This window comes from Chionomys nivalis, chromosome 26, assembly GCF_950005125.1.
Source record: "Chionomys nivalis chromosome 26, mChiNiv1.1, whole genome shotgun sequence".
Lineage (NCBI taxonomy): Eukaryota > Metazoa > Chordata > Mammalia > Rodentia > Cricetidae > Chionomys > Chionomys nivalis.
In genome coordinates, this window is record NC_080111.1 from 191,572 (window position 1) to 207,861 (window position 16,290).

The window sequence follows — 16,290 nt, forward strand, 5'->3', positions numbered from 1 at the left end:
AATAAATGCTTCAGTGAATAATACATTATTTAGGCAAAATTATGTGGCTGATTTCTCCTCAGAATGGAAGTGGAACATGTTTAGCTATGTGCTGAGGACTGCAGTGCAGGCCAACAGTGCAGTATATTTTCCTTGAACCCACCACAGGTTGCTAACCTTTCCACAGGCAGCCAGGATGAAGAACGGTGTGCAAGGGGCTCAGTGCAAATTACACCAACCACATTCTCACGGCTCTCTATTCAGAACTATTTCTATTTTATACGGTTGTCTAACGTTTTTACTCTCCTTTTGTTTGAAAAAAGGAATAGATTTTTTTCAATCTACTTAATATTACATTTTATATCCTTAGCGACTACAAGACACACCAGGCAATGTCACTGCAGACAACAAGGAAGAAGCAGAAGGCAGCTGTCTTACTGCAAACCTCAATAAGTAAGTCAGCAAAAGCTGTGGTGAGGACTCCAGACTCGGTCACGAGGAGGGCTGTGCACTGTGCCGAGAACTGAGTTCCACAGGGAGCCTGGAAGGGACAGCAGGAGCACGGGCAGGGTCCGGCTCAGCCACTGTTAGAAACCCACCTCCACGGACACAGCTGAGACTAGGAGCGAGGGGCCTTGCTCTGCCTGCTTCCCTGTGCTCGGCCACGTTCTTCTGCTGCCCAAGACAGCACCAAACTCTGCTGGTAAAGACAGGTACTGTTGAGTGGTGATTCCCAACCATATTCTTTCTCTGTGGGGAATCCAAGCTAAATGTCTGTGTCTCTGTGAGTTGGAGACCAGCATGGCCTACAGAGTGAGTTTCAGGTCAATCAGAGCTACACAGTGAGATCCTGTCTCAAAAAACAAACAAAACAATAAGTCAGGACTAAATAGTTGAATGGAGTTTTTTTCATTCTCACAGGAAAGTGTTATTGAAAATCTTATGCATCTTCAATAGTATAAAGCTATTCTTTTGAGTTATCAATCAAGCAAAGTCCCAAACATTTTCATCCAAGTTGGTTTTTTTTTTTTTTTTTTTGGTTTTTCGAGACAGGGTTTCTCTGTGGTTTTGGAGCCTGTCCTGGAACTAGCTCTTGTAGACCAGGCTGGTCTCGAACTCACAGAGATCCACCTGCCTCTGCCTCCCGAGTGCTGGGATTAAAGGCGTGCGCCACCACCACCCGGCTCATCCAAGTTGTTTAAACATATTATATATGTATACTATCATTGGAAACTTCATTCCAAATCCTAAATTTCTATTTACTTTGAAAGGATTTTTTTGTTTTTGTTCTTAGTATTTTTTTTAAAGATTTATTTATTATGTACAATGTTCAGCCTCCATGTATGCCTGCAGGCCAGAAGAGGGCACCAGATCTCATTACAGATGGTTGTGAACCACCATGTGATTGCTGGGAATTGAACTCAGGACCTCTGGAAGAGCACTCCGTGCTCTTAACCTCTGAGCCATCTCTCCAACCCCTGTTCTTAGCATTTTTAAAAGAGATTTATTTATTCATTTTATTATGTATACAGTGTTCTGTCTGCATGTGCATCTGCAGGCCAGAAGAGGGCACCAGTTCTCATTACAGATGGTTGTGAACCACCATATGGTTGCTGGGAATTGAACTCAGGACCTCTGGAAGAGCAGTCAGTGCTCTTAACCTCTGAGCCATCTCTCCAGTCCCCAAATTCAGTAAATCTTTCTCTTTAATTTAATTTAGTATTTTTTAAAGTTGCTACTGTATTAGTCTTTAACTGTCTTTGAAGACTTATTAAAAGCCTTCAATACTGACAGCTGCAAAGCCATGCCCAGGAAAAACAGCTCAGTCTCTCCTGTTTCTATGCCCCACTCCTGTTACAGGGTGTTCTAACTCAGCATGTTAGATACCTACTGAAGTGACCATTGACTAGGGATGTCATCAGCTAGCTTGTCTTATCTTCTTTGGCAAACATCCTTTATTATTTAAAGTAGAATGCCATAAAGTGGGGTGTTTGTCTCCTCTATTTTAGTTCCTACAAGTTAAGTAAAGGCCACCCCAGCCCCCAGTGGTTTAAAATGGAACACCACGCTCTGCAGCCAGAAGCTCTGGGATACACAGAGCAAGGGCGCTAACCCAAGATATTTGTACAAGTGTTCCAACTCTCAGACTTTAAAAAAGAATTTTGGTATATTTGCATAAACATACTGAGATATCTTAGGGATGGGATCCAAGTCTAAACAAAATTTATTTATGCTTTCTTATATATTTTAATTGATTAGGATAATTTTAATTCAAATAATAAGGTCCAAAGTCTATAGGCAATACTCTAAAACACAGTAAAGTCAGCTTGCTGGCATGCAGTGGTTTCTTCAATGAGAGCAAAGACTCCAGAAATTTTCACATAATTCTACACATGTTCCCTGCTCTTTTAGACGTCCTTACTAAAAAGAAGATATGGTAGAGAGGAAAGGAACTGGTGTGAGTTGTGTGTGACCTGAGGCAATGTTACTCTCCTTTAAATAGTGTGTTCATAAAACAAGCCTCGTGGTAATTAAGTTTTCCATTCTCCTATCATCTTGGTGTTCAAAAGGCTGTGGACATTCTGGAGTTCAGATTTCCAAATAAGGAATTTTCAGCCATGCTTTGGTCCAGTGCCTACAATCCTGATAAAGACTGAGTTAGTGTTTCCTGAAATAAGGGGTAGGAAACCAGAACAAGGAGCCAGATGGCGGTGGTGCACATCTCTAATCCTAGCAGAGGCAGGTGGATCTGAGTTTGAGGCCAGCCTGGTCTACAGAGTGAGTTCCGGGACAGCCAGGGCTACAGAGAAACCCTATCTTGAAATCCCCCCCTCCCAAAAAAGGAAAAAGAAGGTAAGAATAAAGCTTTTTACAGTCTGTGCAGATCTATAAAATCTATAGAAATAGGGCATACTCTGTTACAGACTTGAGCTACCAGACAAGTTTTTTTTTTTTTTTTTTTTTTTTTGATTTTCGAGACAGGGTTTCTCCATAGCTTTTGGTTCCTATCCTGGAACTAGCTCTTGTAGACCAGGCTGGCCTCGAACTCACAGAGATCCGCCTGCCTCTGCCTCCCGAGTGCTGGGATTAAAGGCGTGTGCCACCACTGCCCAGCTACCAGGCAAGTTTTATGTACCTCCTGATTTAAAATTTTAATTACATGAAACTGGGAGCTATGACCCTCAAACGTATTTTAACTAAAGTCTCTGTTTTTACTGTAGGGTAGCTTTGTCAGAAGAGGAAGAAAGCGGTGAGAGAGAACCAGGTAAGATGGCAGACGCCTTCACCTGAAATGGCTACATTTTAATGTCAAAATAATTTGTCACTTTTTCTTTTTCCAAAAGTTTTTATTTTTATTTTTTATTACTTTATAAATAATACCATTTAAAATTTCTATTTCCTCCTTTCCTCCCACTTCCCTCCTGCTCCCCCATTCCTTTCCCCTCCAGTCCTAAGAGAGGGCAGGATACCCTGCCCTGTGGGAAGTCCAAGGCCCTCCTCCCTCCATCCAGGCCTAGGAAGTTATGCATCCAAATAGAATAGAATACCAAAAAGCCAGTGCATGCAGTAGAGACAAATCTCAGTGCCATTATCATTGGCTTCTCAGTCTGCCCCAACTGTCAGCCACATTCAGAGGGTCCAGTTTGATCCCATGCTCGTTCAGTCCCAGTCCAGCTGGATTTAGTGAGCTCCCATTAGATCAGGCACACTGTCTCAGTGGGTGGATCAACCCCTCGGGGTCCTAACTTCCTTGGTCATCTTCCCCCTTCTTCTGCTCTTCAACTGGACCTTGGGAGCTCAGTCCAGTGCTCTGATGTGGGTCCCTGTCTCTGTCGCCGGACAAAGGTTCTATGGTGATATTCAAGATAGTCATCAGTCTGATTACGGGATAAGGCCAGTTCAGGCACCCTCTCCTCCACTGCCCAGAGTCCTAGCTGGGGACATAATTGTGAATACCTGGGATCCCCTCTAGAGCCAAGTCTCTTGCCAACACCAAAATGGCTCTGTCAGTTAAGATCTCTCCTTCCCTGCTCCCATATCTGCCCTTCCTCCGTCTCAACCATCCCACTCCCCCAAGCTCTCCCCAACCCTCCCCTTCTCCCTTCTCTCTCCCCTTCCTCCCAAACCACCCCCATGCTCCCAACTTTTGCCCAGCAATCTTGTCTGCTTCCAATTTCCAGGAGGATCTATAGATGTTTTTCTTTGGGTTCACCCTATTAACTTCTCTAGGATCGTGAACTATAGGCTCAGTGTCCTTTGCTTATGGTTAGAATCCACTAATGAGTGAGTACATACCATATTCATATTTTTGGGTCTGGGTTATCTCACTCAGGATAGCGTTTTTTATTTCCATCCATTTGCATGCAAAATTCAAGATGTCATTGTTTTATTTTACCACTGAGTAGTACTCTAATGTGTATATTATCTACACTTTCTTTATCCATTCTTCCCCTGAGGAACACCTAGGTTGCTTCCAGGTTCTGGCTATTACAAATAATGCTGCTATGAACATAGTTTAACAAATGCTTTTGTAGTATGAGTGGACATCTCTTGGGTATATTCCCAAGAGTGGTATTGCTGGATCCTGAGGCAGGTTGGCTCCCAATTTTCTGAGAAACCGCCACACTGATTTCCAAAGTGGTTGCACAAGTTTGCAATGGATGAGTGTGTTCCCCTTACTGCACATCCTCTCCAGCATAGGTTATCATTGGTGTATTTGATTTTAGCCATTCTGACAGGTATAATATGGTATCTCAAAGTTCTTTTGATTTGCATTTCCCTGATAGGTAAGAAAGTTGAACATGTCCTCCCTAGTGCTGGGATTAAAGGCATGTGCTAGCATGACCTCCCTTGCATGACGACTTTAGCACCAGCTTTAAAGTTTTATGATAGTTTCTTCTCAACTACAGTTTCCCTCTGGGGTTGGGTGATTTAGCGTCAGTGTGCTTTGAGTCCTTTTAGTTTTGGTGTGTCCGCTGCAGTCTTTGCTTTGTGGATTATCTTAAGACTTATGTTTAAAAGATGCAATATTGTAATAGTCACAACTCAACACTGAGTTCACAATGAGTGAAAATACTAGTTTCAAAAAATCTCCTAGAAGCTGGAGAGGTGGCTCAGAAGTTTTAAGAGTACTTACTGATTCTTTCAGAGGACCTGGGTTTGGTTACTAATAACCAACATGGCAGCTCACAGACCAAGGAACCAGATACACATACGGTGCGCGCGCACGCACGCACGCACACACACACACACACACACCCAGAGTAGGCAAAACATTCATATACATACATTAAACATTAAAAATCTGAAACCCCAGCCAGGCAGTGGTGGTGTGCACCATTAATCCCAGCACTCAGGGAGGCAGAGGCAGGTGGATCTCTTGCAAAGCGAATTCCAGGACAGCCAGAGCTACACAGAGAAACCCTGTCTCGAACACCAAACAAACAAAAACATTGAAAACCGTCTACATTTATGGAATCTCTTGTAGCCCAAGATGGCCTCAAACTGGCTAAAGATGACACTGAACTTAAGATCCTCCTTGCTTCCGGAGAGCTGAGATAGTAGAGATGTGCCAACATGCCTATCTTATGTAGTTCTAGGGTCTGAACCCAGGGCCTTGTACATGCCCAGCAAGACACTATCACCTGAGCAACACCCTCAGGCCTCTTTTGAAGTCTCATTTTATATCTTAATTTTTTGAGCTAGGATCTCTGTTTAGACCAGGCTGGCCTCAAATTCGCACAGATCCACCAGCCTCTGCCTCCCAAGCACTGGATTTAAAGGTGTGCACCATTGTGCCCAACCTTTGGGTTTTGTTATTTGTTTTCAAGACAGGCTCTTGCTTGTACATAGCTCCAGCTGTCCTGGAACTCTCTCTATGGACCAGAGTGATCTTGAACTCACAGAGATCCAGTTCATCAGCCTCTGCCTCCCAGGTGCTGAGATTAAAAGAATACGTCACCGTACCTGGCTTCAGTCTTTGTTTTTAATTATTAAGAATTGCATTTATTGCTGGGTGGTGGTGGTGGTGCACGCCTTTAATCCCAGAATCTGAGAGGCAGAGGCAGGCAGATTTCTGAGTTCTGAGTTCGAGGCCCACCTAGTCTCCAGAGAGAATTCCAGGACAGTCAGGGCTTCACAGGGAAGCCCTGTCCTGAAAAACAAAACAAAAAGTTACATTTGTGTATGTGGATGCTTGCATGCCACGGTCCACGTGCAGAGGTGAGAGTTGACTCCCTTCTCCTACCACTTGTCATCTGCTAAACTCATTTTACACCTTTCTCTATCGCCTTTCTCCTAACATAATGTAGTTGTTTTCACTCACGTTGTTAGGCCATTGCTAATGACATGCATCGCGTATGCATCATGTTTGTATTACAGGATTGTAATATATGTGAGTTTTATGCCTTCTGGGTTATGTGTGTACTGCTTTCCTCACTAGCTTCCCCTTCCCCCTTTACAAGACAGGGTTCTGTGTTGTCCTAGATGTCCTGGAACTTGCTCTGTAGACCAGGCTGGCCTCGAACTCACAGAGATCCACCTGCCTCTGTCTCCCGAGTGCTGGGATAAAAGGGGTGTGTGCCACTAGCGCCTGGCTTGCTTTTTCACTTTTAAAAGACAGCTTTTCTGGGTCTGGTATTCTTGGCTACCAGTTTCCATGGATACCGTGAACACCTCACACCATCTCCTGAGCTGTGAGTATTCTGTGGCATGGGCTGCTCCAAGCAGAACCAGACGGCTTTATGTACACTTGCTTTAACACTGGGGAGTTTACTGAATATCCTCCTCTGACTTTCCCGTGCCTTCATAGCCCCCTCTAGGTCTGGGAAGTCTCTGGTTATTTGACCTTCTCACCTCCCTCTTTAACTAAAATGACTGAATGTTGACTCTTTAGTGCTGTACTGCATTTCTTGTTTCCCCAGTTCTCATATCTTTCTCCTCCAGTTGCCTGTCTTTCAGACTTTTTTTCTTTTTATTCAAAAACTGTGTTTTCACATTGAAGACCTTGTGGCTGCCCTTCCAAACGTCAGTTTGATTTCCCTGAGCCAGTGGACACTTCCACTGGATTACCACGAGGTGGCGCCCTGCGCGATTTCCCTGAGCCAGTGGACACTTCCACTGCTTCACCACTAGATGGCGCCCTGCGCCCACGTTTGCCTCAGGTTTCCGTGCTGGGGCATAGTGACTGACACCTGAAGTCTCAGCACTCTTAAGGTTGAAACAGTAGGATTGCCACCAGTTTGAGGCCATCTTGAGCTTTTCCCCCTGGTTCTTTCAGGCAAAGTACTGGCTATGGTTTAGCCTATATGTCTGGCAAGACTGACTTTTTCCTGGGGCTCTTAGCACTGCTTCTCTATCTCAGACTATTCTTAGGCTTGAATTCTCTACAGTGAGATGGCTATGAATCCTGTTCTGTTTGATGGTTGACCTCTGAGTGGCCCCCTCACCTTCGAAACTGAGTGCCAATATAATTGTTTAAAATCATGGGCTGGTATTAAAGGTGTGTGCTAGCATGACCTCCCTTGCTACTACTACTTTAGCACCAGCTTTAAAGTTTTATGATAGTTTCTTCTCAACTACAGTTTTCCTCTGGGGTTGGGTGATTTAGCGTCAGTGTGCTTTGAGTCCTTTTAGTTTTGGTGTGTCCGCTGCAGTCTTTGCTTTGTGGATTATCTTAAGACTTATGTTTAAAAGATGCAATATTGTAATAGTCACAACTCAACACTGAGTTCACAATGAGTGAAAATACTAGTTTCAAAAAATCTCCTAGAAGCTGGAGAGGTGGCTCAGAAGTTTTAAGAGTACTTACTGATTCTTTCAGAGGACCTGGGTTTGGTTACTAATAACCAACATGGCAGCTCACAGACCAAGGAACCAGATACACATACGGTGCGCGCACGCACGCACACACACACACACACACACACACCCAGAGTAGGCAAAACATTCATATACATACATTAAACATTAAAAATCTGAAACCCCAGCCAGGCAGTGGTGGTGTGCACCATTAATCCCAGCACTCAGGGAGGCAGAGGCAGGTGGATCTCTTGCAAAGCGAATTCCAGGACAGCCAGAGCTACACAGAGAAACCCTGTCTCGAACACCAAACAAACAAAAACATTGAAAACCGTCTACATTTATGGAATCTCTTGTAGCCCAAGATGGCCTCAAACTGGCTAAAGATGACACTGAACTTAAGATCCTCCTTGCTTCCGGAGAGCTGAGATAGTAGAGATGTGCCAACATGCCTATCTTATGTAGTTCTAGGGTCTGAACCCAGGGCCTTGTACATGCCCAGCAAGACACTATCACCTGAGCAACACCCTCAGGCCTCTTTTGAAGTCTCATTTTATATCTTAATTTTTTGAGCTAGGATCTCTGTTTAGACCAGGCTGGCCTCAAATTCGCACAGATCCACCAGCCTCTGCCTCCCAAGCACTGGATTTAAAGGTGTGCACCATTGTGCCCAACCTTTGGGTTTTGTTATTTGTTTTCAAGACAGGCTCTTGCTTGTACATAGCTCCAGCTGTCCTGGAACTCTCTCTATGGACCAGAGTGATCTTGAACTCACAGAGATCCAGTTCATCAGCCTCTGCCTCCCAGGTGCTGAGATTAAAAGAATACGTCACCGTACCTGGCTTCAGTCTTTGTTTTTAATTATTAAGAATTGCATTTATTGCTGGGTGGTGGTGGTGGTGCACGCCTTTAATCCCAGAATCTGAGAGGCAGAGGCAGGCAGATTTCTGAGTTCTGAGTTCGAGGCCCACCTAGTCTCCAGAGAGAATTCCAGGACAGTCAGGGCTTCACAGGGAAGCCCTGTCCTGAAAAACAAAACAAAAAGTTACATTTGTGTATGTGGATGCTTGCATGCCACGGTCCACGTGCAGAGGTGAGAGTTGACTCCCTTCTCCTACCACTTGTCATCTGCTAAACTCATTTTACACCTTTCTCTATCGCCTTTCTCCTAACATAATGTAGTTGTTTTCACTCACGTTGTTAGGCCATTGCTAATGACATGCATCGCGTATGCATCATGTTTGTATTACAGGATTGTAATATATGTAAGTTTTATGCCTTCTGGGTTATGTGTGTACTGCTTTCCTCACTAGCTTCCCCTTCCCCCTTTACAAGACAGGGTTCTGTGTTGTCCTAGATGTCCTGGAACTTGCTCTGTAGACCAGGCTGGCCTCAAACTCACAGAGATCCACCTGCCTCTGTCTCCCGAGTGCTGGGATAAAAGGGGTGTGTGCCACTAGCGCCTGGCTTGCTTTTTCACTTTTAAAAGACAGCTTTTCTGGGTCTGGTATTCTTGGCTACCAGTTTCCATGGATACCGTGAACACCTCACACCATCTCCTGAGCTGTGAGTATTCTGTGGCATGGGCTGCTCCAAGCAGAACCAGACGGCTTTATGTACACTTGCTTTAACACTGGGGAGTTTACTGAATATCCTCCTCTGACTTTCCCGTGCCTTCATAGCCCCCTCTAGGTCTGGGAAGTCTCTGGTTATTTGACCTTCTCACCTCCCTCTTTAACTAAAATGACTGAATGTTGACTCTTTAGTGCTGTACTGCATTTCTTGTTTCCCCAGTTCTCATATCTTTCTCCTCCAGTTGCCTGTCTTTCAGACTTTTTTTCTTTTTATTCAAAAACTGTGTTTTCACATTGAAGACCTTGTGGCTGCCCTTCCAAACGTCAGTTTGATTTCTCTGAGCCAGTGGACACTTCCACTGCATCACCACGAGGTGGCGCGCTGCGTGATTTCCCTGAGCCAGTGGACACTTCCACTGGATTACCACGAGGTGGCGCCCTGCGCGATTTCCCTGAGCCAGTGGACACTTCCACTGGATTACCACGAGGTGGCGCCCTGCGCGATTTCCCTGAGCCAGTGGACACTTCCACTGCTTCACCACTAGATGGCGCCCTGCGCCCACGTTTGCCTCAGGTTTCCGTGCTGGGGCATAGTGACTGACACCTGAAGTCTCAGCACTCTTAAGGTTGAAACAGTAGGATTGCCACCAGTTTGAGGCCATCTTGAGCTTTTCCCCCTGGTTCTTTCAGGCAAAGTACTGGCTATGGTTTAGCCTATATGTCTGGCAAGACTGACTTTTTCCTGGGGCTCTTAGCACTGCTTCTCTATCTCAGACTATTCTTAGGCTTGAATTCTCTACAGTGAGATGGCTATGAATCCTGTTCTGTTTGATGGTTGACCTCTGAGTGGCCCCCTCACCTTCGAAACTGAGTGCCAATATAATTGTTTAAAATCATGGGCTGGTATTAAAGGTGTGTGCTAGCATGACCTCCCTTGCTACTACTACTTTAGCACCAGCTTTAAAGTTTTATGATAGTTTCTTCTCAACTACAGTTTCCCTCTGGGGTTGGGTGATTTAGCGTCAGTGTGCTTTGAGTCCTTTTAGTTTTGGTGTGTCCGCTGCAGTCTTTGCTTTGTGGATTATCTTAAGACTTATGTTTAAAAGATGCAATATTGTAATAGTCACAACTCAACACTGAGTTCACAATGAGTGAAAATACTAGTTTCAAAAAATCTCCTAGAAGCTGGAGAGGTGGCTCAGAAGTTTTAAGAGTACTTACTGATTCTTTCAGAGGACCTGGGTTTGGTTACTAATAACCAACATGGCAGCTCACAGACCAAGGAACCAGATACACATACGGTGCGCGCACGCACGCACACACACACACACACACACACACCCAGAGTAGGCAAAACATTCATATACATACATTAAACATTAAAAATCTGAAACCCCAGCCAGGCAGTGGTGGTGTGCACCATTAATCCCAGCACTCAGGGAGGCAGAGGCAGGTGGATCTCTTGCAAAGCGAATTCCAGGACAGCCAGAGCTACACAGAGAAACCCTGTCTCGAACACCAAACAAACAAAAACATTGAAAACCGTCTACATTTATGGAATCTCTTGTAGCCCAAGATGGCCTCAAACTGGCTAAAGATGACACTGAACTTAAGATCCTCCTTGCTTCCGGAGAGCTGAGATAGTAGAGATGTGCCAACATGCCTATCTTATGTAGTTCTAGGGTCTGAACCCAGGGCCTTGTACATGCCCAGCAAGACACTATCACCTGAGCAACACCCTCAGGCCTCTTTTGAAGTCTCATTTTATATCTTAATTTTTTGAGCTAGGATCTCTGTTTAGACCAGGCTGGCCTCAAATTCGCACAGATCCACCAGCCTCTGCCTCCCAAGCACTGGATTTAAAGGTGTGCACCATTGTGCCCAACCTTTGGGTTTTGTTATTTGTTTTCAAGACAGGCTCTTGCTTGTACATAGCTCCAGCTGTCCTGGAACTCTCTCTATGGACCAGAGTGATCTTGAACTCACAGAGATCCAGTTCATCAGCCTCTGCCTCCCAGGTGCTGAGATTAAAAGAATACGTCACCGTACCTGGCTTCAGTCTTTGTTTTTAATTATTAAGAATTGCATTTATTGCTGGGTGGTGGTGGTGGTGCACGCCTTTAATCCCAGAATCTGAGAGGCAGAGGCAGGCAGATTTCTGAGTTCTGAGTTCGAGGCCCACCTAGTCTCCAGAGAGAATTCCAGGACAGTCAGGGCTTCACAGGGAAGCCCTGTCCTGAAAAACAAAACAAAAAGTTACATTTGTGTATGTGGATGCTTGCATGCCACGGTCCACGTGCAGAGGTGAGAGTTGACTCCCTTCTCCTACCACTTGTCATCTGCTAAACTCATTTTACACCTTTCTCTATCGCCTTTCTCCTAACATAATGTAGTTGTTTTCACTCACGTTGTTAGGCCATTGCTAATGACATGCATCGCGTATGCATCATGTTTGTATTACAGGATTGTAATATATGTGAGTTTTATGCCTTCTGGGTTATGTGTGTACTGCTTTCCTCACTAGCTTCCCCTTCCCCCTTTACAAGACAGGGTTCTGTGTTGTCCTAGATGTCCTGGAACTTGCTCTGTAGACCAGGCTGGCCTCGAACTCACAGAGATCCACCTGCCTCTGTCTCCCGAGTGCTGGGATAAAAGGGGTGTGTGCCACTAGCGCCTGGCTTGCTTTTTCACTTTTAAAAGACAGCTTTTCTGGGTCTGGTATTCTTGGCTACCAGTTTCCATGGATACCGTGAACACCTCACACCATCTCCTGAGCTGTGAGTATTCTGTGGCATGGGCTGCTCCAAGCAGAACCAGACGGCTTTATGTACACTTGCTTTAACACTGGGGAGTTTACTGAATATCCTCCTCTGACTTTCCCGTGCCTTCATAGCCCCCTCTAGGTCTGGGAAGTCTCTGGTTATTTGACCTTCTCACCTCCCTCTTTAACTAAAATGACTGAATGTTGACTCTTTAGTGCTGTACTGCATTTCTTGTTTCCCCAGTTCTCATATCTTTCTCCTCCAGTTGCCTGTCTTTCAGACTTTTTTTCTTTTTATTCAAAAACTGTGTTTTCACATTGAAGACCTTGTGGCTGCCCTTCCAAACGTCAGTTTGATTTCTCTGAGCCAGTGGACACTTCCACTGGATTACCACGAGGTGGCGCCCTGCGCGATTTCCCTGAGCCAGTGGACACTTCCACTGGATTACCACGAGGTGGCGCCCTGCGCGATTTCCCTGAGCCAGTGGACACTTCCACTGCTTCACCACTAGATGGCGCCCTGCGCCCACGTTTGCCTCAGGTTTCCGTGCTGGGGCATAGTGACTGACACCTGAAGTCTCAGCACTCTTAAGGTTGAAACAGTAGGATTGCCACCAGTTTGAGGCCATCTTGAGCTTTTCCCCCTGGTTCTTTCAGGCAAAGTACTGGCTATGGTTTAGCCTATATGTCTGGCAAGACTGACTTTTTCCTGGGGCTCTTAGCACTGCTTCTCTATCTCAGACTATTCTTAGGCTTGAATTCTCTACAGTGAGATGGCTATGAATCCTGTTCTGTTTGATGGTTGACCTCTGAGTGGCCCCCTCACCTTCGAAACTGAGTGCCAATATAATTGTTTAAAATCATGGGCTGGTATTAAAGGTGTGTGCTAGCATGACCTCCCTTGCTACTACTACTTTAGCACCAGCTTTAAAGTTTTATGATAGTTTCTTCTCAACTACAGTTTTCCTCTGGGGTTGGGTGATTTAGCGTCAGTGTGCTTTGAGTCCTTTTAGTTTTGGTGTGTCCGCTGCAGTCTTTGCTTTGTGGATTATCTTAAGACTTATGTTTAAAAGATGCAATATTGTAATAGTCACAACTCAACACTGAGTTCACAATGAGTGAAAATACTAGTTTCAAAAAATCTCCTAGAAGCTGGAGAGGTGGCTCAGAAGTTTTAAGAGTACTTACTGATTCTTTCAGAGGACCTGGGTTTGGTTACTAATAACCAACATGGCAGCTCACAGACCAAGGAACCAGATACACATACGGTGCGCGCACGCACGCACACACACACACACACACACACCCAGAGTAGGCAAAACATTCATATACATACATTAAACATTAAAAATCTGAAACCCCAGCCAGGCAGTGGTGGTGTGCACCATTAATCCCAGCACTCAGGGAGGCAGAGGCAGGTGGATCTCTTGCAAAGTGAATTCCAGGACAGCCAGAGCTACACAGAGAAACCCTGTCTCGAACACCAAACAAACAAAAACATTGAAAACCGTCTACATTTATGGAATCTCTTGTAGCCCAAGATGGCCTCAAACTGGCTAAAGATGACACTGAACTTAAGATCCTCCTTGCTTCCGGAGAGCTGAGATAGTAGAGATGTGCCAACATGCCTATCTTATGTAGTTCTAGGGTCTGAACCCAGGGCCTTGTACATGCCCAGCAAGACACTATCACCTGAGCAACACCCTCAGGCCTCTTTTGAAGTCTCATTTTATATCTTAATTTTTTGAGCTAGGATCTCTGTTTAGACCAGGCTGGCCTCAAATTCGCACAGATCCACCAGCCTCTGCCTCCCAAGCACTGGATTTAAAGGTGTGCACCATTGTGCCCAACCTTTGGGTTTTGTTATTTGTTTTCAAGACAGGCTCTTGCTTGTACATAGCTCCAGCTGTCCTGGAACTCTCTCTATGGACCAGAGTGATCTTGAACTCACAGAGATCCAGTTCATCAGCCTCTGCCTCCCAGGTGCTGAGATTAAAAGAATACGTCACCGTACCTGGCTTCAGTCTTTGTTTTTAATTATTAAGAATTGCATTTATTGCTGGGTGGTGGTGGTGGTGCACGCCTTTAATCCCAGAATCTGAGAGGCAGAGGCAGGCAGATTTCTGAGTTCTGAGTTCGAGGCCCACCTAGTCTCCAGAGAGAATTCCAGGACAGTCAGGGCTTCACAGGGAAGCCCTGTCCTGAAAAACAAAACAAAAAGTTACATTTGTGTATGTGGATGCTTGCATGCCACGGTCCACGTGCAGAGGTGAGAGTTGACTCCCTTCTCCTACCACTTGTCATCTGCTAAACTCATTTTACACCTTTCTCTATCGCCTTTCTCCTAACATAATGTAGTTGTTTTCACTCACGTTGTTAGGCCATTGCTAATGACATGCATCGCGTATGCATCATGTTTGTATTACAGGATTGTAATATATGTGAGTTTTATGCCTTCTGGGTTATGTGTGTACTGCTTTCCTCACTAGCTTCCCCTTCCCCCTTTACAAGACAGGGTTCTGTGTTGTCCTAGATGTCCTGGAACTTGCTCTGTAGACCAGGCTGGCCTCGAACTCACAGAGATCCACCTGCCTCTGTCTCCCGAGTGCTGGGATAAAAGGGGTGTGTGCCACTAGCGCCTGGCTTGCTTTTTCACTTTTAAAAGACAGCTTTTCTGGGTCTGGTATTCTTGGCTACCAGTTTCCATGGATACCGTGAACACCTCACACCATCTCCTGAGCTGTGAGTATTCTGTGGCATGGGCTGCTCCAAGCAGAACCAGACGGCTTTATGTACACTTGCTTTAACACTGGGGAGTTTACTGAATATCCTCCTCTGACTTTCCCGTGCCTTCATAGCCCCCTCTAGGTCTGGGAAGTCTCTGGTTATTTGACCTTCTCACCTCCCTCTTTAACTAAAATGACTGAATGTTGACTCTTTAGTGCTGTACTGCATTTCTTGTTTCCCCAGTTCTCATATCTTTCTCCTCCAGTTGCCTGTCTTTCAGACTTTTTTTCTTTTTATTCAAAAACTGTGTTTTCACATTGAAGACCTTGTGGCTGCCCTTCCAAACGTCAGTTTGATTTCTCTGAGCCAGTGGACACTTCCACTGCATCACCACGAGGTGGCGCGCTGCGTGATTTCCCTGAGCCAGTGGACACTTCCACTGGATTACCACGAGGTGGCGCCCTGCGCGATTTCCCTGAGCCAGTGGACACTTCCACTGCTTCACCACTAGATGGCGCCCTGCGCCCACGTTTGCCTCAGGTTTCCGTGCTGGGGCATAGTGACTGACACCTGAAGTCTCAGCACTCTTAAGGTTGAAACAGTAGGATTGCCACCAGTTTGAGGCCATCTTGAGCTTTTCCCCCTGGTTCTTTCAGGCAAAGTACTGGCTATGGTTTAGCCTATATGTCTGGCAAGACTGACTTTTTCCTGGGGCTCTTAGCACTGCTTCTCTATCTCAGACTATTCTTAGGCTTGAATTCTCTACAGTGAGATGGCTATGAATCCTGTTCTGTTTGATGGTTGACCTCTGAGTGGCCCCCTCACCTTCGAAACTGAGTGCCAATATAATTGTTTAAAATCATGGGCTGGTATTAAAGGTGTGTGCTAGCATGACCTCCCTTGCTACTACTACTTTAGCACCAGCTTTAAAGTTTTATGATAGTTTCTTCTCAACTACAGTTTTCCTCTGGGGTTGGGTGATTTAGCGTCAGTGTGCTTTGAGTCCTTTTAGTTTTGGTGTGTCCGCTGCAGTCTTTGCTTTGTGGATTATCTTAAGACTTATGTTTAAAAGATGCAATATTGTAATAGTCACAACTCAACACTGAGTTCACAATGAGTGAAAATACTAGTTTCAAAAAATCTCCTAGAAGCTGGAGAGGTGGCTCAGAAGTTTTAAGAGTACTTACTGATTCTTTCAGAGGACCTGGGTTTGGTTACTAATAACCAACATGGCAGCTCACAGACCAAGGAACCAGATACACATACGGTGCGCGCACGCACGCACACACACACACACACACACACCCAGAGTAGGCAAAACATTCATATACATACATTAAACATTAAAAATCTGAAACCCCAGCCAGGCAGTGGTGGTGTGCACCATTAATCCCAGCACTCAGGGAGGCAGAGGCAGGTGGATCTCTTGCAAAGCGAATTCCAGGACAG

At 45.2% G+C, this 16,290-nt stretch overlaps 1 protein-coding gene across 7 annotated transcripts in view; it reads left to right on the forward strand.

Moving 5' to 3' along the window:
• The window catches only part of Ica1l (islet cell autoantigen 1 like), a 69,659-nt gene that overhangs the window by 31,859 nt on the left and 21,510 nt on the right, over positions 1-16,290 (forward strand). For all 7 annotated transcript variants that reach the window (XM_057758834.1, XM_057758837.1, XM_057758838.1 and 4 more), the window contains 2 exons: positions 350-432; positions 3,201-3,244. In XM_057758834.1, the coding sequence (XP_057614817.1) occupies positions 350-432; positions 3,201-3,244 (127 nt within the window). The remainder of the gene's footprint in view (positions 1-349; positions 433-3,200; positions 3,245-16,290) is intronic.